Genomic DNA, 16,264 nt, shown 5'->3' on the forward strand with positions numbered 1-16,264 from the left:
AAGATGAAAGCAAGCTCTGCTTCCTTTTATGGTATCCAAATATGGAGCGAGGTAATGGACAATGCTGAGTCATTTGGGGTGACAGCCTGACAGGATGCAAAGGGCACATGGCAAAACACATAGTTACTCCTGTACTGTTTATCTCCATCAATAGACCTCACAAATAGGAGAGCTGTCTTCTAATTGCTGAAATGACTTGTTGTTTCCAGGAGCTATATACACAATTGAAAAATGTCCCTTCATTCCATTTTTATAAAATAGTAAGCCACTTTAAAGTGAGGTGATGATGGGATTGTCCAAGATCTCTTGCAGGAGTTTTCTTAATGGAGACAGCTGTTAACAAATAAAAACATTTCTGTCAAAATAAGGGTACACTATTTTATAAAGGCTGTCCAAACCTCCCTGGAACTTCTTTCAATAGTGCCTAAGCCAAATTTGCTGGCTTAAATATAAGCAAAATTGAGAGTCTTTCTTCCATATCTAGACATAGTTCTCTTTTCACCCAATTCCTTGCCTTCTATTGGCAGTTTCCAGCATCTCATTGGAGTAGGTGAGCAGGTCTCCCTACATATTATGGTAGATAAATAGAGCAGTGCAGCCTCTCATCTAATTCTGCCAGTTACAGAAGCCATAAATGACACCTTGAGGCTTGTGTTGATTGGTTGTCATGCTGTGTCCCCAAAAAGCTGATACTCATTCATCAGTTTATGAACCAAACAAAGTTAACTTTGTGTTTTTAACAGGTGGAAAATGTGGGGCTACTGTACTATAAATTAACATACTTGGAGGAGGTGGAGCTGGTAGTTTGATAGCAAGCCAAAGTGATATTCTTTTCTAAGACTGCTTCCAAGCCGTAAATTATTATCACCATGAAACAATTTTGCCTCTGAGCTCTTATACCAGTGTCAACAAAGACAGACTGATTTTGTCTTCTTCCAGCACAGGAATTCTTTCTTACTCCTATTGGAGGCCTTGGCATTGTTCTAAGCAAACATTTCTTGGCAGCTGCTAAATATGGCAGCCCACAGTTGCTTCACAGAAATGTATCTAGAGATTTGCAGATTATGGAGGACTTGGTGTGAGGATGGGGTTCTGTCTCGATCTATGATCACATTTTCTTTTACTAACATTTCCCTCCTCTTCCTTCTCTCTCCTTCTCTCTTTTTTTTAAAGACTGTCAGCATCAACAAGGCCATTAATGCTCAGGAAGTTGCCGTCAAAGAGAAACATGCCAGAAATATCCTTCAAAAATTAGAGCTCTGGAAAAAGGATGCTGAAGCTGCAAGGGTGGGATCTATCTGGCTGGAGCCAAATTTCATCATGACCTGGCTGCGATGGGCTGGGATGAAGTACCTGCATTATAGTATGAAAAAGGGCTTGCTCCTGCCTTTTGTTTGTAGAAAAGTACAAGCTGTAACAGTGTGTTAAAAAAAGAATACATGAGCAAGGTTTGAGTTTTAAGGCAAGGCAGTTTTCCCTTTGACTGAGGGAGAAAAAAAAGATAAGGTAAAGCTGGCACTTGACCAGTTTTCCTGAAATAGGGAAGAATAATAGCATATTAGCCATCTGCTTCTGCTCTTATCAGTCCCCTTTAGAAACATCTGGCATGCCTTTGCCCTGGTTTTCAAGGTCCTGCTAAGCAAGCTTTGTAGGGCCATATTGGAGTAGACTTGTTGTCAGCTATTGATAGGAGGAGGGAGTGATGGTATTTTGCAGTTGGTTCACATAATTCCATTCACCCCAGAGTTGCACATGGGCTTGATGCTGCTCCACAGAGTTGTTACCTATGGGTGGAAGTCTTTATCTAAGATTCCTAGTTTGAGTATGACAAATCTAGTTTGTGCCCTGACAAGCCATCAGTTCCTGGGATAGATCTTTTTCTCACATCTGCAAGGATAATTGACAATTCCTAATGAAAGAAACTCCAGCTTGGTATCGATGGCATAATAAGTACAACAGGTCAGGGCTTTTCCCAGTGTATCTTCAGGATAGTTTCCCTTCTGGAGTTCTGTAATTCTTATCACGCTGCTGGAGAATGAAAATATATATATATATATCTGTGAATTCAGTCAAGTAATATTAAGATGAATCTGGCAGGACTTGATTATCCAGGCCTCACTTCAATCCTGTTGCTGTCACTGTTGTTTTACATTATTTTGTATTCTTTGTGCTACTTTTCTCTCATTTTCCTTAGCTTGCCTCTCACCATGCATCCTGGGAACACACCATGAAAAAGGAGCCCACACCTTCTGGTCTGTTGTGAACCGCCTACCCCTTTCCAGTAATGCTGTCCTGTGCTGGAAGTTTTGTCATGTCTTCCACAAGCTCCTCCGTGATGGACACCCAAATGTAAGGCCATCCTCTCTTCTCTTTTCCTCTAAAACCTTTGCTTTTGCTGGTAAGATGAAATAAATAACACACCTCAGGATAATGTCACTACTTAAAATCTTAAATGGACCTGGTAAAATTTAAAATGTGTGACTGGAATGTCTTTGGCACTCAAAAGATAGTATAGCTACCTTTAGATCAAATACAAGGAATATAACAAGTGATCACTTTTTGAACTTGTTGGTTATAGAATGCATTCAGGTTTAGTAATGTTCTATCATAATTTCTTAATGCAATGAGCCATACTGTTTTTAAGTTTTGTTTTACTCCACACAAGTGTTATTCTTCAAATCTTGAGACCCCACTTTATGACAGTGGCAAATACTAGTGCAGTAGAGATATGCTTAACCATGGTTAACACTAACTAATGTTGTTGCCTTACTCCTGATTATAATTCCAAATTTACAATAAGATCATTGTTTAGCTTATTGAACAAAACTCCATCCCTGATGATACCAGGAGACATCAGTACAATTTGCTTGTCATATGCAAGTACACAGGCTAGAGAAGTACAAAGTTGGTGCTTTCAACATGTTTGCTATGTGCCTATGAAATATTTGACCATACACACTATTGCAAGCCTTGGGCCTAAAACCACTTTCCAGTCTGCAGCCAGTCCTTAACAGTAGCTCAGATATGGGGATATAATGGTTATTGAAGGAAAGCCAACCATTCTTCTCTCAACATGCCCCCCCCTTTTTTTCAGCTGAGGATATTAGACTGGTTATTACCAAAGCCAATTGATTAATCTATTTGCCAATCTTAACTTCTTAGATTCAGTTTCTTTCTGATGATTCTGTTGTCATGGGGGCACTCAATGACTGTTCACATAGCCTACAAGTAGTCCTTGACTTACGGCCATTTGTTCAGTGACCATTCAAAGTTACGATGGAGCTGAATGAAGGGACTTATGACCTGTACCCAAAGTAATGGCCATTGCAGTGCCCCCGCAGTCATGTGATCAAAATTTGGGAACTTGGCTAGGCTCTCCAAAGACAATGCATTTTTCCAAAGACAGCACAGCCTTTGGAAAGCTGCTCTGTCCTTCAGTAGGCTTTCTGAAGACAGCACATTTTTCCAAAGACAGCACAACCTTCTTAGGAGCCACATATAGGAAAGGTTCACCAGGGAAGCTGGGTCCGAAAAGGAGACAGCAAAGGCAGTGAGGCGCTTCTGCTTCAGCTGTGGTGGCTAGGCGCAAAAGGCTAAAGGTCACTGTAGGGAACTGGGAGAGAAGGCAGCTGGGTGAACAAATGCTGGGGCTTCCCAAGTGCTGCAGCTTGCAGGGGTGGGCTGGGGTGGCTGAGGCTTCTAGGGGTGGCTGAGGCTTCCAGGGGTGGCTGCCGCTTTGCGCTGTGGCTCATAGGGTTTCTTGCAGCCCTAGAGTTGAGCGATTCTGGGCCTGCTTGCCACCCCACAAGGCAGGGTACAGAGCATCCAAAAGGGCAGAGATGGGGGGAGATAGGCAGATGTGGGGAGTTGGAGGCTATCCCTTACCTTACTGAGGCTCAGGGTTGGCTTAGATTGGGGTGGGTCCTCAGCTAACGACCAGTAAAATTTGCTTAACAACAGCAAGGGGAACTGCCGAGATTGCGGTCGCTAAGTGATGTGGTCACATGATGTCTTGCTTTATGACCGCATCGCTTAGCAACCAAAATTCTGGTCCCAATTGTGGTCGTAAGTTGAGGACTACCTGTATCTCCCTTCTTCCTGCAGGTCTTGAAGGATTCTGTCAGATACAAGAGTGAGCTCAGTGACATGAGCCGCATGTGGGTAAGTGCTATCTGGGCCTATGAAGAACTGCTTCTCTTGTTAATATACATACCTTCCAAGTTCTTCTGAAATCAGAAATCCCTTAAATCAGGAGGGCACAGAGTTGTTTTAGTCTGGTTGGATAATGTCATGTATTTTTTTGAAAGCTTAGGCTAGGAAAGGTCCACAGATCAGTGAGCTGAATTTGGATAAACTTGGCAAACTTGCCAGTTTGCCAAGAAGATTGAAGATATGGCATTTCTTGGTGTGTTTGTTTTATTAACTTTCTTTTGTTGAATCCACACTCACTGGGAAGCAGTGTTTGTATGGCATATGCTAGCTGCTAATAGCTTCCCAGACTTATCAGTTTGCTCATCCTTTTCTTGCTGTCCAGTTTCTTGAGAGATTGGTGGATCTAGGGAAAGAGTAACTCAGGTAAAGAAAGTGACTCCACACAACTCTCTCTCTCTCTCTCTGGGTGTGTTTCCCTTTAAGGGACACTGAAATCTTAGTATTGAATAAAAATAGTGGAAATTATTTTTTCACATTTAGAAAGAAATGAATTGGTTTGTTATTAACCGTAAAAATGAAACCAAAGGTATACATGGAAAGGAGCACCAGCTGCCACTCACAGGCTCTCTTCCATATCCCTGCTCTTAGCAAGTATGTAATGGCCTGCGTTTGCCAAGTTGGCATCTTGATATCTCTCAAGCATTGGAAGTGATAATTGCCTTCTGGATATTGGTTACAGGACTACTTTACAGGTTCTTATTTTTATAAATAAATAGAATACTGTATGGAGAATAAAAAGTTTATAGCTTTATCTTAAAATATAGTGTTGTAGTATTGGTAGCTGTTTGCACAAGAATATGATGGGTGAAAGGTAGCTGAGTGGAGAATATGTATATATTTTTCCTCTGAAAAGGGGAAAAATATAAAGGTCAAGGAAATTGACCCATCAATGGCAGCCGTAGACGCCTGCTTCTGAGTTTTGCCCAGAGGTGCTGGCAAGTTGTGAGGTTCTTATATAAGGATTTCCACATGGCTGAGAAATCCCTGTTAAAATAGAATGCTTTGGTAGTTATGGACATGGCCTAACCAGCACTACATTTGTGGAGTTCAGTGACGGACACTGTCAGTAGGGCTGTACCGGTGGGGATAAGAGAGGAAAGAGTAAAATACTGTGTATCTTTAATGTGTGTGTCCTTGAGCTAACTTAAATAATGGTCAAGGCAGTTATGATACATTTTTACACAAAGGGCTTTGAGGTACTGCAGGTTCTCCCCCATTTAAGCCTTTGTGCGAGAAACAAATCCAGCCCTGTTACTACATTTTCCTTAGGGCCATCTGAGTGAGGGCTATGGACAGTTGTGTAGCATCTACCTCAAGTTGCTGAGAACCAAGATGGAATTCCACACAAAAGTAAGTTTTTCTTTATTGCTTCTACACTTATCTTGGGCAGTGAGACATCTCACCATTTTCTTTTTCTCTGCAAAGTGCTCTGGATAGCTATGGACATCTTGAGATGGACAGTAACCTGAACTTGGGGTCCAAACAAGGTTAGAAGTAGGAGCAACTTCCTTGATGAATACTGTGGATTTAATCTAATTTATAAATAAGATTCCAGAGTTTTTAGGGGTGAATGCATCATAGGCTTGATGCATATCATTCATTTTGAAGACAACAGAACATTCTGGACCATGTCTGTGTAATGTGTAGTCCTGGCTGCTTTTATTGAAGAATATGGTCATTGGTACTCCTTTGACTGTCCTGAAGATTTGTAGTACTAATTTATTGGTCCCAGAGATGATGCTAGAGAGAATGGCCTGTTGGAACTCTGCTACATTTCTTGTTGTTTTTGTTGTTAGTTTTTTAATGTGCTCGGTGCCTTTATGGTATACTCCAGCATCTGATACAGGCTGATCTTGCTGGCACTTTAACATCAGAATCATCTAATCAATATCTCTGCCTGCTTGAGCAGGATTTCTTCTTTGGCAGACAGAAACTTTCCCCAAAGTTTCTCACCATAGTTTTGCCCATTCTCCTGCTTAACACAGCCAATTAAGAACTATATTTCTCCCATATCTCTTAGGGGAAGATATGGATCAGCCACTTCTGTATTCTTTGATCTGTAAGTGTTGTGTCCCCAACTATCTGTGTTCAGGGTCAGAATTGTTGATTATAGGACGATAAAGAGGACTGTGATATATGCATATGTATGTGCATTCACTTGTAAACAAAGCACATATAAGTGAAGTATGCATAGCAATGTAGGTGGAATTTCAGTTTTCCCAGTTTATCTGTCTCCTATCATCGACATACAGCCCTCTGAATGTTATTCTATAGGCTTCCCTCCACTCCTTAACTTGCACTGTGGTTTATATTGTGATTGGCTCCAGGCCGTCCCATTTGACTGGGCTGTATCCCATTTGGGAGTGGAGATGGCAGCAGGTATTTATAGAATGGAATGTGGCTGTTTGGACTAGGAAGCTTGGATTATATGAGCGTCTTTGTGAAGGCAGGCCTCTGATTTTATAAGCTGTTTCATAGGCAAGCAAAGTGCAGCCGGTATGCATGTGTGAGAGAGAAGGTAATTCCCTCTTGTGGTTGGAGGATGCCTGTGAATAGAACAGTAATGAATTACTGCTTCTGAATCTCTGGCAAAGCACCAATGTATCCAGCTGCCTGGATTATTTAATTCTTTTGAGATTCTGTTTTCTTTAAAGCCCACATTGTAGGCATGTCTTTGTTGTTACCGTTCTCTTGTTTCTTTCTGGGCTGCTGTTTATGATTCCCTATCATTAAGAAATATGCTTTTTTTTCCTCCTCTGCATTCCAAAATGAGATTCAGAGATGCACTCACTTAAATTTGGGAGCAGAGTGAGGGAAGGGGATACATATGCTTCATTTATACGCAAAGTCTTATGCCCTCAAAGTGATTCAATTGCCAGGCAGTCTTAGCTACCATCCCAGTTATCTTCTTTGCTTTTGGGCACTGGAACTCAGATGAATTTGAGAGCAGTATCCAGCAGGAGCATATTTATCCAGACCTGCCTTGAGCCAGACCCTTAGTACTGTTCTTAATCTTTGTTTCCCTTTGTATAGAACCCCAGATTTCCTGGAAACCTCCAGATGTCAGACAGACAGCTTGATGAGACGGGCGAGAATGACGTGAATAACTTGTAAGTCCTACTTGGTGAGAGTTATGGGGAAGTTGTGGATTTAAGGAGGCACAGATTAGTTTGTGGGGTTCCCTCTCATGTAGGCCAGAAAGATTAAAAATCAGGTTGAATGCGGCATCTGTGGGCTCATCCAGAGGTTTCCTTCTCAATATTGTTGGATTGCTGTGTAGAGTATTGTCAGTTTGCTCTCTTGGACAAATAAATAAATAAAACCACAAAGGGATTCTGCCACGTTGAACCTTCATTTTATTTTGTAGGAGCCTCTATTCAGTCTCTTCTTTCCATTTTAGTTTCCAGCTCACTGTGGAAATGTTTGACTATCTGGAATGTGAACTCAACCTATTTCAGACAGGTAATGTTTTACAGAGGGCAACAGTATTCAATATTATGGCAAGATGCTTTTCAGGAAACTGTTTGTTCACTCTTTGTAAGTTCCAAACACACGTGCATTTTCTGTCTCTTTAATGGGGATCATGGCTCATAAGAAGTTATCCTAAACTTTTCTTCTGCTCCAATGTGAAACAAATAGGCATTCTAGTTGATGATATAAAAAACCTAGATTAGGGAACTGGTGATGTTCCATATGTAGATGCTCCAATTCCCAGCATCCACAGCAAGATAGCCAGTGGTGAGAGATCCTGAGAGCCTGTAGTTCAGGGGCATTGTAACATAGTGAGGGCTGTGAGGTCCTCATTCCTGACTAAAGTGAAAAACAATATTATATTTGTGTTCATTGGCTGAATATGACCTAAACAAAAAATGCACATACTCTTGAGGCTAGGCAGTTGGATTACACAGGCATCTCCTCTGGTTTTTTTAACATAACCTAAAAGCCTTTTTCAACTGCAGACTGTGGTTGCAGATTTTTGTGGTGCTTCTATGCTTGCTCTGAAGATAAGCCTAGCATCAGAAAATGATATTTTAAGTTCAGTAAACTGAAGGAAAACTATAACCTCAGTGTTCATTATTTTATCCATTCCAGACTGAGAGGAGTAAATATGCCCTTTCCAGCCATCTTAAGACTACCCAGTAGACTTCAGGCTGGGAAAATGGCCCTTCCCCTGCTTCTTTGTCTTCTCCTGCTACCAAGATGGGTACCTTGCATATCTTGGCTCATGTCACAGAGTTTGCCTACTGTGACATGTGAACAGTACATGACCCTTTCCTCATTCTTTCACTCTTTCTCTTGAGCAACAACTGTTCCTGTAAATTACTTAGCACTCTGAATCTCATGAAACAGTTTTTTGCTCTTTGTCTGCCGCTACAAGTTTTGGTTCTAATATAAGATGTGTTTTAATAATGCCTTCTAGTTCTTGTCTTTAAACAATCAGGAATGAAATCAATTCTTCAATTTCCAGTGTCAATAAATCCTTGCTCTTGGTTGACATTTTTAATACTTCTCTGCTTATTGCTTGGACCCTCCTTGTGCTGCATAATTTCCAGGCGTGTGTGGGAGGGTGGGTGCCCATGGTCTATGTCCCCCATCACCCTATTTGTGCTCCCCCAAGTGTAAAATTGGGACCCAATGTTCTTTGCTTTGGGGCTGTTGGGAACTTTTAAGAGATAAAATAGGTGTCTTAACTTTGCAGAGATGCAAAGCAGCCATAGGGTCCCTTTAAATCTCCAGCTCTCTCCACCCCCATCCCGAGTCATTTCTTTTTTCCTGGTTTTGACTTCATCATTGACTTTCACCCTCTTTCTTGGAGCAATTTCCCTCAAATTTAACTTTAAGTTATAACTTTTGTTGTTACCACTCTGTAGATTCTGTTGTAGAGTGTTGTTATTTATGGTATTTCTGGAGGTTTTTATCATTGTCCTGTGATTAGAACATGAAAATTATCCAGCCTGTTAAGATAATTGAAGTAATCCATGTGCCGGTATGGTTCCCCTTCAGTGTTCAGTTCCTTGGACATGTCTCGCTCTGTGTCGGTCACAGCTGCTGGACAGTGCCGCTTGGCCCCTCTGATTCAGGTCATTCTAGACTGCAGCCACCTCTATGATTACACAGTTAAATTGCTCTTCAAGCTGCACTCCTGTAAGTACAAATCTATCTATTCCTTTTTGGCCTGAATTCCATCATCATTTTCATTCTTTTTAGCCACAGTAATTAGGATAAGGACACTCTCCATTTCATCACCTACAAGAAGGCTTTACTACTATCAGATTGTCCTAGGAACAATATATTATTTCATCATATTTAATTTTTGTTTTAATCTTGAAACTGTTTCACAAACATTATTTTAGAAATACAGCCTCACTTGAGATAGGCCAATATTACTATTTCCATATTGGATTACTTAGTTTACTTATTTTTTTAATTTCAATGAGGGCAGAGGAAAGGTGATAAAGGAAGATGTATGTCACTTAAATGTGATGTGAATTAGTTCGTTCATTATATGAGTATCTTAGAACATGAGGTATAATAGGAGACAGTGATAGTTTTTACCCTATATATCACAGAATAAACTGAGCCAGTCCCTACATCTGAGGTTAAGAGAAAGGGTTTTCAAGGCAGAGGATGAGAAGATCCATTGTGGCATTGTGCTACCTGAAAAGGCAGGCGTTATGTATATTTTAGTAATGCTGAGTGTTGACTGGTTCTCTTGTTTGCATGTCCACACAGATATAGTTAGCTGAGGCATCCAACATTCTCCTGTTCACTCTTTTTCTTGATATCTTTTCTCTAGGTCTCCCAGCTGATACACTCCAAGGACACAGAGACCGTTTCCTGGAGCAGTTCAAAAAGTAAGTGTGTGCTTGTGAGAGTTGCTTGTCCAGAGGAGGAGGGAATAGGAAACATGTGTTTGTATCATGGCTAGGGAAGTGGTCACGATGTGTTCATATTCAGTGGGCTATTCATATTGGTGGATAGTAATAGTTTAAAATTAAAAAAACAAACAAACAGCCAGTTTGGTCTAGTGGTTAAAGCACCAGGCTAGAAACCAGGAGTCTGAGTTCTAGTCCTGCCTTAGGCATGAAAGCTGGCTGGGTGACTTTGGGCCGTCACTCTCTCTTAGCCCTACTCACCTCACAGGGTGATTGTTGTGGGGAAAATAGGGGGAGAAAGGAGTATTACGTATCTTTGCCGCCTTGAGTTATTTATAAAAAATAATAATAATAAAGATGGGATAAAAAGTCTAAAAAAATAGTTTGTCAGATGTTCTGTCTGATTATTGGATATAATACAGTTTTCAACTTTGCAGGAGGTAAGGTGTTACATGACTGACTTTTTGGGATACATCGTGTGAAACATACAACCAGAACTAAAACACAGCATTATTCCATTTCAAATGATAATTCCTGCTCTCGCTTCAGCTGCTCTAGCAATCTATTATTTTATTTTTAACATGTGTTGGAAACACACTCTGGCCTCTGAGACTGAAGTTTATAAAAATGTTTCTATTTTCTGCCACCATACAAATCTTTGAGTAGTAACAGACTGATGTTTCAAACCACTTTGGGATCAGTACAAGATCTGATTTGTTCTCACGATATTGTCTGTATTTGGTCATTGAGTTGAAACTGGTATTGAGTTCACATTTTTCTTTGAATCACAAAGTTTCCAGAGATCTCCTGCTGCAGTTATGCAGCTCTTGTTGGTAGTACTATCCCATTGGAGGGAATTTTTACCCCACTTCCAGCTCCTGAGTTCAACTTAGTTATTATACAGCAGCTGCAATGATGCTTCTCTTCCTCATAGAGATTCAGCATCCTGTTCCTAAAGCTGTTCTGATCTCTCTTCAAATATGCATTATATAGTACTTACGTCCCCTCCCTCCCCTAACTGGCAGAGTAATGTGCAGCCTTGGTCACAGCCAAGTGCCTGGATGAAAAATTGCTGCATGCCTGTCCTACCACCTTTGTAAATCACAAGGACGTTGACTTTCCCTCCATAGCAACTTCAGATTTATTTATTTATTTATTTTGACAAACCATAAAAATTTAGACAAATAGGATTGTGAAATATGTAGTGTACAAATGTCCATAATAAATAAATAATATGTACAGAAAAATAGAGCTCATAGGAGGGAGAGTGCTAGCAATGAATCTTATTTATTTTTGTGTGATGTGGTAAGGAGATTTTTATTTTTCATGACCAGTAGTAATTCAGGGAGAGGACACCAATTAAATAATGTTCTTTGCTTTCTTCTGTTGGTCTTCTAGAAGGAAATAGAGTGAGCACTCACTGGATTATGTTGTTCTCTGTGATCACTAAACTCACAAATATAAAGGCATGATAAAGCTCAGCCTGGCTTGATACTAGCAGACATCTTGACTTTGCATTGGTTTCATATTGCCTTGTGAGGGATTGGGATGTGTAAATGCCAGTGGTGTATGTGGTCTTTCACAGCACTGTCTGGGTAAGGAACCTCTTTTGAACCTGTCTTCAGAAGGAACCAGCCCTGTCAAAATAGGCTGCATACCATTTCCCAGATGAGCAAGTCCACTGACCAACACTACTTCTCATTTTGATTATGTTTCTGTTTTCTCCCCATTCAGTCCCTCACAGACATCAGATCAACAGTTACAGCTTTTTGTCTTCTGTAAACAAATAAATGTGTCCCTTCAAGTCAATTTTTATTCCTGGAGATAGCCTAGACTAGTCTCTGCAGTTTTCTTGGCAAGATTTTTGGAAGTGGCTTGCCATTTCCTTCTTCCTAGAACTAAGAGAGAGTGATTGGCCCAAGGGTCACCCAGATGGTTTTGTGCCTAAGACAGAACTAAAACTCATAATCCCCTGGTTTCTAGCCTAGTGCTTTAACCACTACACCAAACTGGCTCAATATTTTTTCTATTTTCTGTAGGATCTAATAAAAATTGTGAGCTTATTCTCTGATTTAGCTTTCCTGATACCTTCTTTATGGTTGCAGGTTATCTAGGTATAGGAGACCTGATCTTCCTTCCATTTCCTATATGTGTCCTTTTTTGTTTCGAGATTATCATTTATTTGGCTGCTGCTTCTATTCCTAATGTTTCCCTTATTGGAATTATTTTCAGTTATGCTCCTAGTATGTTTAGGACCTCTCACTCATCTTGAACTCCCTTTCCCATTTAGTTTCTCTAGCCCTGCTTCTGACTGCTGAGTTTATTAAAGTCCACTTTTTTGAAGGTCCAAGATGCACATTTTCCTATACTTGGCTTTAGTTCTACTTAAAATCAAGGATTCCAGCATTATATGGTCACTTTCCTATAGTATTCCTGCTACTTCCACTTCTTCAGCTAAGTCTAGCCAGTTGGCATCAAGACAAATATAGCTGATCCTTCATTTTCTGAAGTAGAAAATGGTTAGCCAGGCAATTCAGGAATTTCCTGGAGGGACCAAGCTTGGCAGAGCATTTCCCTATTGGTCAAAATAATTAAAATCCTCTATCACTACTACTTTATGTCTTTTTGAAAGATATTCAATATATTTTTAAAAGGCTTCTTCCATATCTTAATCTTAACTGGGTGGATGAAAGCAATTGCTTTATTTATTCCCATCTTATTTTAACCTAGATGCTCTCTCCAGTGCTGCCATATTAATTTACTTGGATGTTTGAGCAGGAGTGGGTACTTTTAACATATAGTTCAATTGTTCCTTTTTATTATTTCTGTTCCTTTTGAAACAGACAAATAGTATCTTTCAACTATATTCCAGTTGTGGGTTCATTCCTCTAAGATTTGTCAGTGACAACTCTGCGTTTAATTTCTAAACTATCCACTATTATGCCAATGTGTTTTTGTTCCTTTATGATTGAGTAAGCCAAAATTGAGGAATGCACTGGTCAAGGAAGTTTCACCAAGAAATAGTAGCTCTTGCTCTTATTTAGAACTTTTCATTCCTATGCTGAGCTTGCCAGTGCTATCCCAGCCGAGGATGGTCTTGAGTTCTAAAATCATGTTTTGTTCAAATAAGAACCCAAGAGAAACACTACTGGTGGATCTGTAAAAAACTATAAGCAGGATATGTAGACAATGGTCACCTTCTGTTGTCGCTTGCAGCAGCTGATACTCAGGTCTAGACTGCCTCCTAGCTTAAATTTTTTGGTCTAGCAATGGTGACTAGTAGTTATTGATGGACTTTATTATTTTCTGTTAATTTGTCTTTTCGCCTTTTAAATTTAGCTAGGAGCGAATTCCATACTTAAGCTATAGTTCCTTTTAATTGACCTGAATCTCATTAGGTGATCTTAGTTATAATATTATGAAAGAGGGACAATATCTGTTTACATCATATGCTATTTATTTATGCATCCATGCATGCATTCAATTTATATGGCCGCAAATCTCAAACAAGTGACTCTGGGGGAGCTAACAATAATTTTAAAAAAGCAAAAAACAAAACATACAAAATACAGTTGGTAGCTGAGATAAGAACAACAACCATAAATACAAATACAATACAAATATCTCAATAAAACTAATTCACAGAGTCCAGCAAACACTGTTATGAATGTTATGGATTTAATTAATCTTTCCATTGGCTGTTTTCAAAACAATCTTGGATCTAGTACCAAAAATCCCCACAAAATTGAATTCAACTTAAATGAATACAAAATTCTATCAGAAGGACAACATTGGACCCCAGTGCTGTTATTTGCTGAGTAAGCTGCGTTGTCTTGCTAATCTGGATACTACAGTGAGCTGTAGGCTGGGTCAGTATGCCTCTATTGTAACTGCTTTGCATTATCATTTCTACATTACTGCTGTTAAATACCTCTTCTCTGAGCTTGAATGACCAGCCTGATTCTGGATTGCCATTTCATTTTACTTCCCTCTAAGTCTGGCAGACTGGCCAGACAACTATTTAAAATGTGTTTAGACTTTAATATATATTTCCTTAAATTTTGCAGGCTGAAGGATCTCTTCTATCGCTCCAGCAACCTGCAGTATTTCAAGAGGCTGATTCAGATCCCACAGCTGCCTGAGGTGAGAACCCATGACTTTCTATGAATGCCATCTATACAGCTGGCTGTTCTCACTTTTGTTCATAGTATTTATGCTGAAGACTTAGGGGAACTGTATGTCATAGCTGAATTATGCCATTCAGATGTATGAACTAGATGTAGTTTTGGAATGCCAAAATGGGTAATGTGCAATAATCTTGGGCACTGCAGTATTGACCCAACATATGTGATAAGCCGCTTCAATGCAGCGGTTCTTTGTTTAGCAGTAGCATTCTTCCTTCCATGCACTAGAATCCCCCCAACTTTCTGCGGGCCTCAGCACTCTCTGAACACATCAGCCCGGTTGTTGTCATCCCAGTGGAAGCCTCATCCCCAGACAGTGAACCCATCATGGATCTTGTTGAGATGGAAACCTCCTCACAGCAGGTGAGTGGGAGGGCAGAGTTCCTTTGAAGAATGGAAAATCTAGGCCCATCCCAAGAGGAAGGTATTTGTTCTAGTCAAGTTGATGTGAAATAGTGTTTCAGTTTAGCAAACTTTGTCACCATTCAGCCTTTTTCTGTCTTGTTGACAGAGATTTCAAAGAGCTGGAAAACCAATGCTAAGCCTTTTTCTAGGCTTTTCTGCTTTGGGTTTTGTATGGGCAGCTGCTGTATAGGTACCTGTCTCTCTACAAAATAGAAAGATCTGTTTAATCTCAAAAAGAAGGAAAGCAGAGTGGAGAAATCAACTGGACTTGAAGTGTCTTCTTGGTGACAAAATAATGGGAAATTATCTTCTGTGTGGCTGACTTAGAAAGAATGCCTGCTGTTCACTAACTGTAAACCAAACTCCTCCATATGCTTCAGTGTCAGTAATTGTTGTTTCCTTTCTCTCCTTCTGATTAGTCACTCTACTGAAAATTCCCTGAGATTTAAGTCAAGCCCCTCTCCCCGTGAGTTGGGACAGCATGAAGTTTATCCTTGCATGAAGCTGACTGCTTCCATCTTTTCTTCCAGAGTCTCTTTGACAATAAGTTTGATGATATCTTTGGCAGTTCTTTCAGCAATGATCCCTTCAATTTTAACAGCCAGAATGGGATGACCAAGGATGACAAGTGAGTGATGATTAATTTCTTACTATGCTGTTCCTTAATTTATAAGCAAACTTTACTTCCATTGTTGCTGAACAGATGGTTTTTTTATATACAGAGTGCAATGCAAACACAAAAAGTAGCTTACCGGGAAGCATCTTCATAATCTCTGCTTTATGTATGGGGCAGTGACAAGCTGCAAGTCCTCCTTTTAGGGTGGGAATGGAGTAATTTCTGATTATAGTTACACAAATGAGTACCTTGTTCCTCTCTGCAGCATGCCAAAGTGAAATACGTTTCTATAATACAAGCAAATAACATGGAAACTTGTTTTGTTTTCAGGTTTATGTTTTTTTGCTTCAGAATGTGTTTTTTTTTCTTCTGCACAGTATTCCTAGTACTGGCCATGCCCTAAATCTCCCGCACAAATGGCACTATGGCAGAAATGGTAGCATGACAGCCAAGCGTCTGTAAACTTTATTTCCTGTGACAGAGGACTTAATGTGTTTTGTTTTGAAGGATCAAGATTTTATATTGTTGAAGGCTTTCACGGCTGGAATATGATGGCTGGTGTGGGTCTTCCGGGCTGTGTGGCCGTGGTCTTGAAGTTTTGTTTCCTAACATTTCGCCAGCACCTGTGACCGGCATCTTCAGAGTGCAGGAGCACAGACAGGAGCAGTTCTCTCTGTGCCCAGGGTGATGTGGCCCTTTTGTGGGTATTTATAGAGATCTGAAGGGGTGGGGAGTGGGTGGGGTGGGGTGTGTGTGTGGGGGGGGGTTGGGTTAAGGAGTGGCTGCTTGTTTTGGTGTCAGAAAATGTGTGTATCTTCCTGGGGGTTGGGCTTGATTAATCACCCTCAGCGGCCACTCGTTAACAACTCAATAGAAGAAAAAACCCTGCCTAATCCTCAGGAAGATACACACATATTCTGACACCAAAACAACCAGCCACTCGTTAACCCAAACCCCATCCCCCCACACAC

At 40.3% G+C, this 16,264-nt stretch overlaps 1 protein-coding gene across 4 annotated transcripts in view; it reads left to right on the plus strand.

Annotated features, from left to right (window-relative positions):
• HIP1 (huntingtin interacting protein 1) overlaps positions 1-16,264 on the plus strand; it is a 70,591-nt gene that overhangs the window by 40,357 nt on the left and 13,970 nt on the right. For 2 of the 4 annotated variants that reach the window (XM_088152188.1, XM_007436888.4), the window contains exons 2-12: positions 1,174-1,237; positions 2,207-2,349; positions 4,105-4,161; positions 5,482-5,562; positions 7,246-7,322; positions 7,613-7,674; positions 9,217-9,357; positions 10,010-10,067; positions 14,156-14,231; positions 14,501-14,635; positions 15,208-15,305. In XM_088152188.1, coding sequence (XP_088008314.1) covers positions 1,174-1,237; positions 2,207-2,349; positions 4,105-4,161; positions 5,482-5,562; positions 7,246-7,322; positions 7,613-7,674; positions 9,217-9,357; positions 10,010-10,067; positions 14,156-14,231; positions 14,501-14,635; positions 15,208-15,305 — 992 coding nt within the window. Of the gene's footprint in view, positions 1-1,173; positions 1,238-2,194; positions 2,350-4,104; positions 4,162-5,481; positions 5,563-6,356; positions 6,731-7,245; positions 7,323-7,612; positions 7,675-9,216; positions 9,358-10,009; positions 10,068-14,155; positions 14,232-14,500; positions 14,636-15,207; positions 15,306-16,264 lie in introns of those variants that run through there. The other 2 variants (XM_025172329.2, XM_088152189.1) reach the window with 2 other exon arrangements.

Source organism: Python bivittatus, unplaced genomic scaffold (assembly GCF_059951505.1).
Source record: "Python bivittatus isolate LINGU-HERP-01145 unplaced genomic scaffold, Pbiv_v1 ctg000690_np1212, whole genome shotgun sequence".
NCBI lineage: Eukaryota > Metazoa > Chordata > Lepidosauria > Squamata > Pythonidae > Python > Python bivittatus.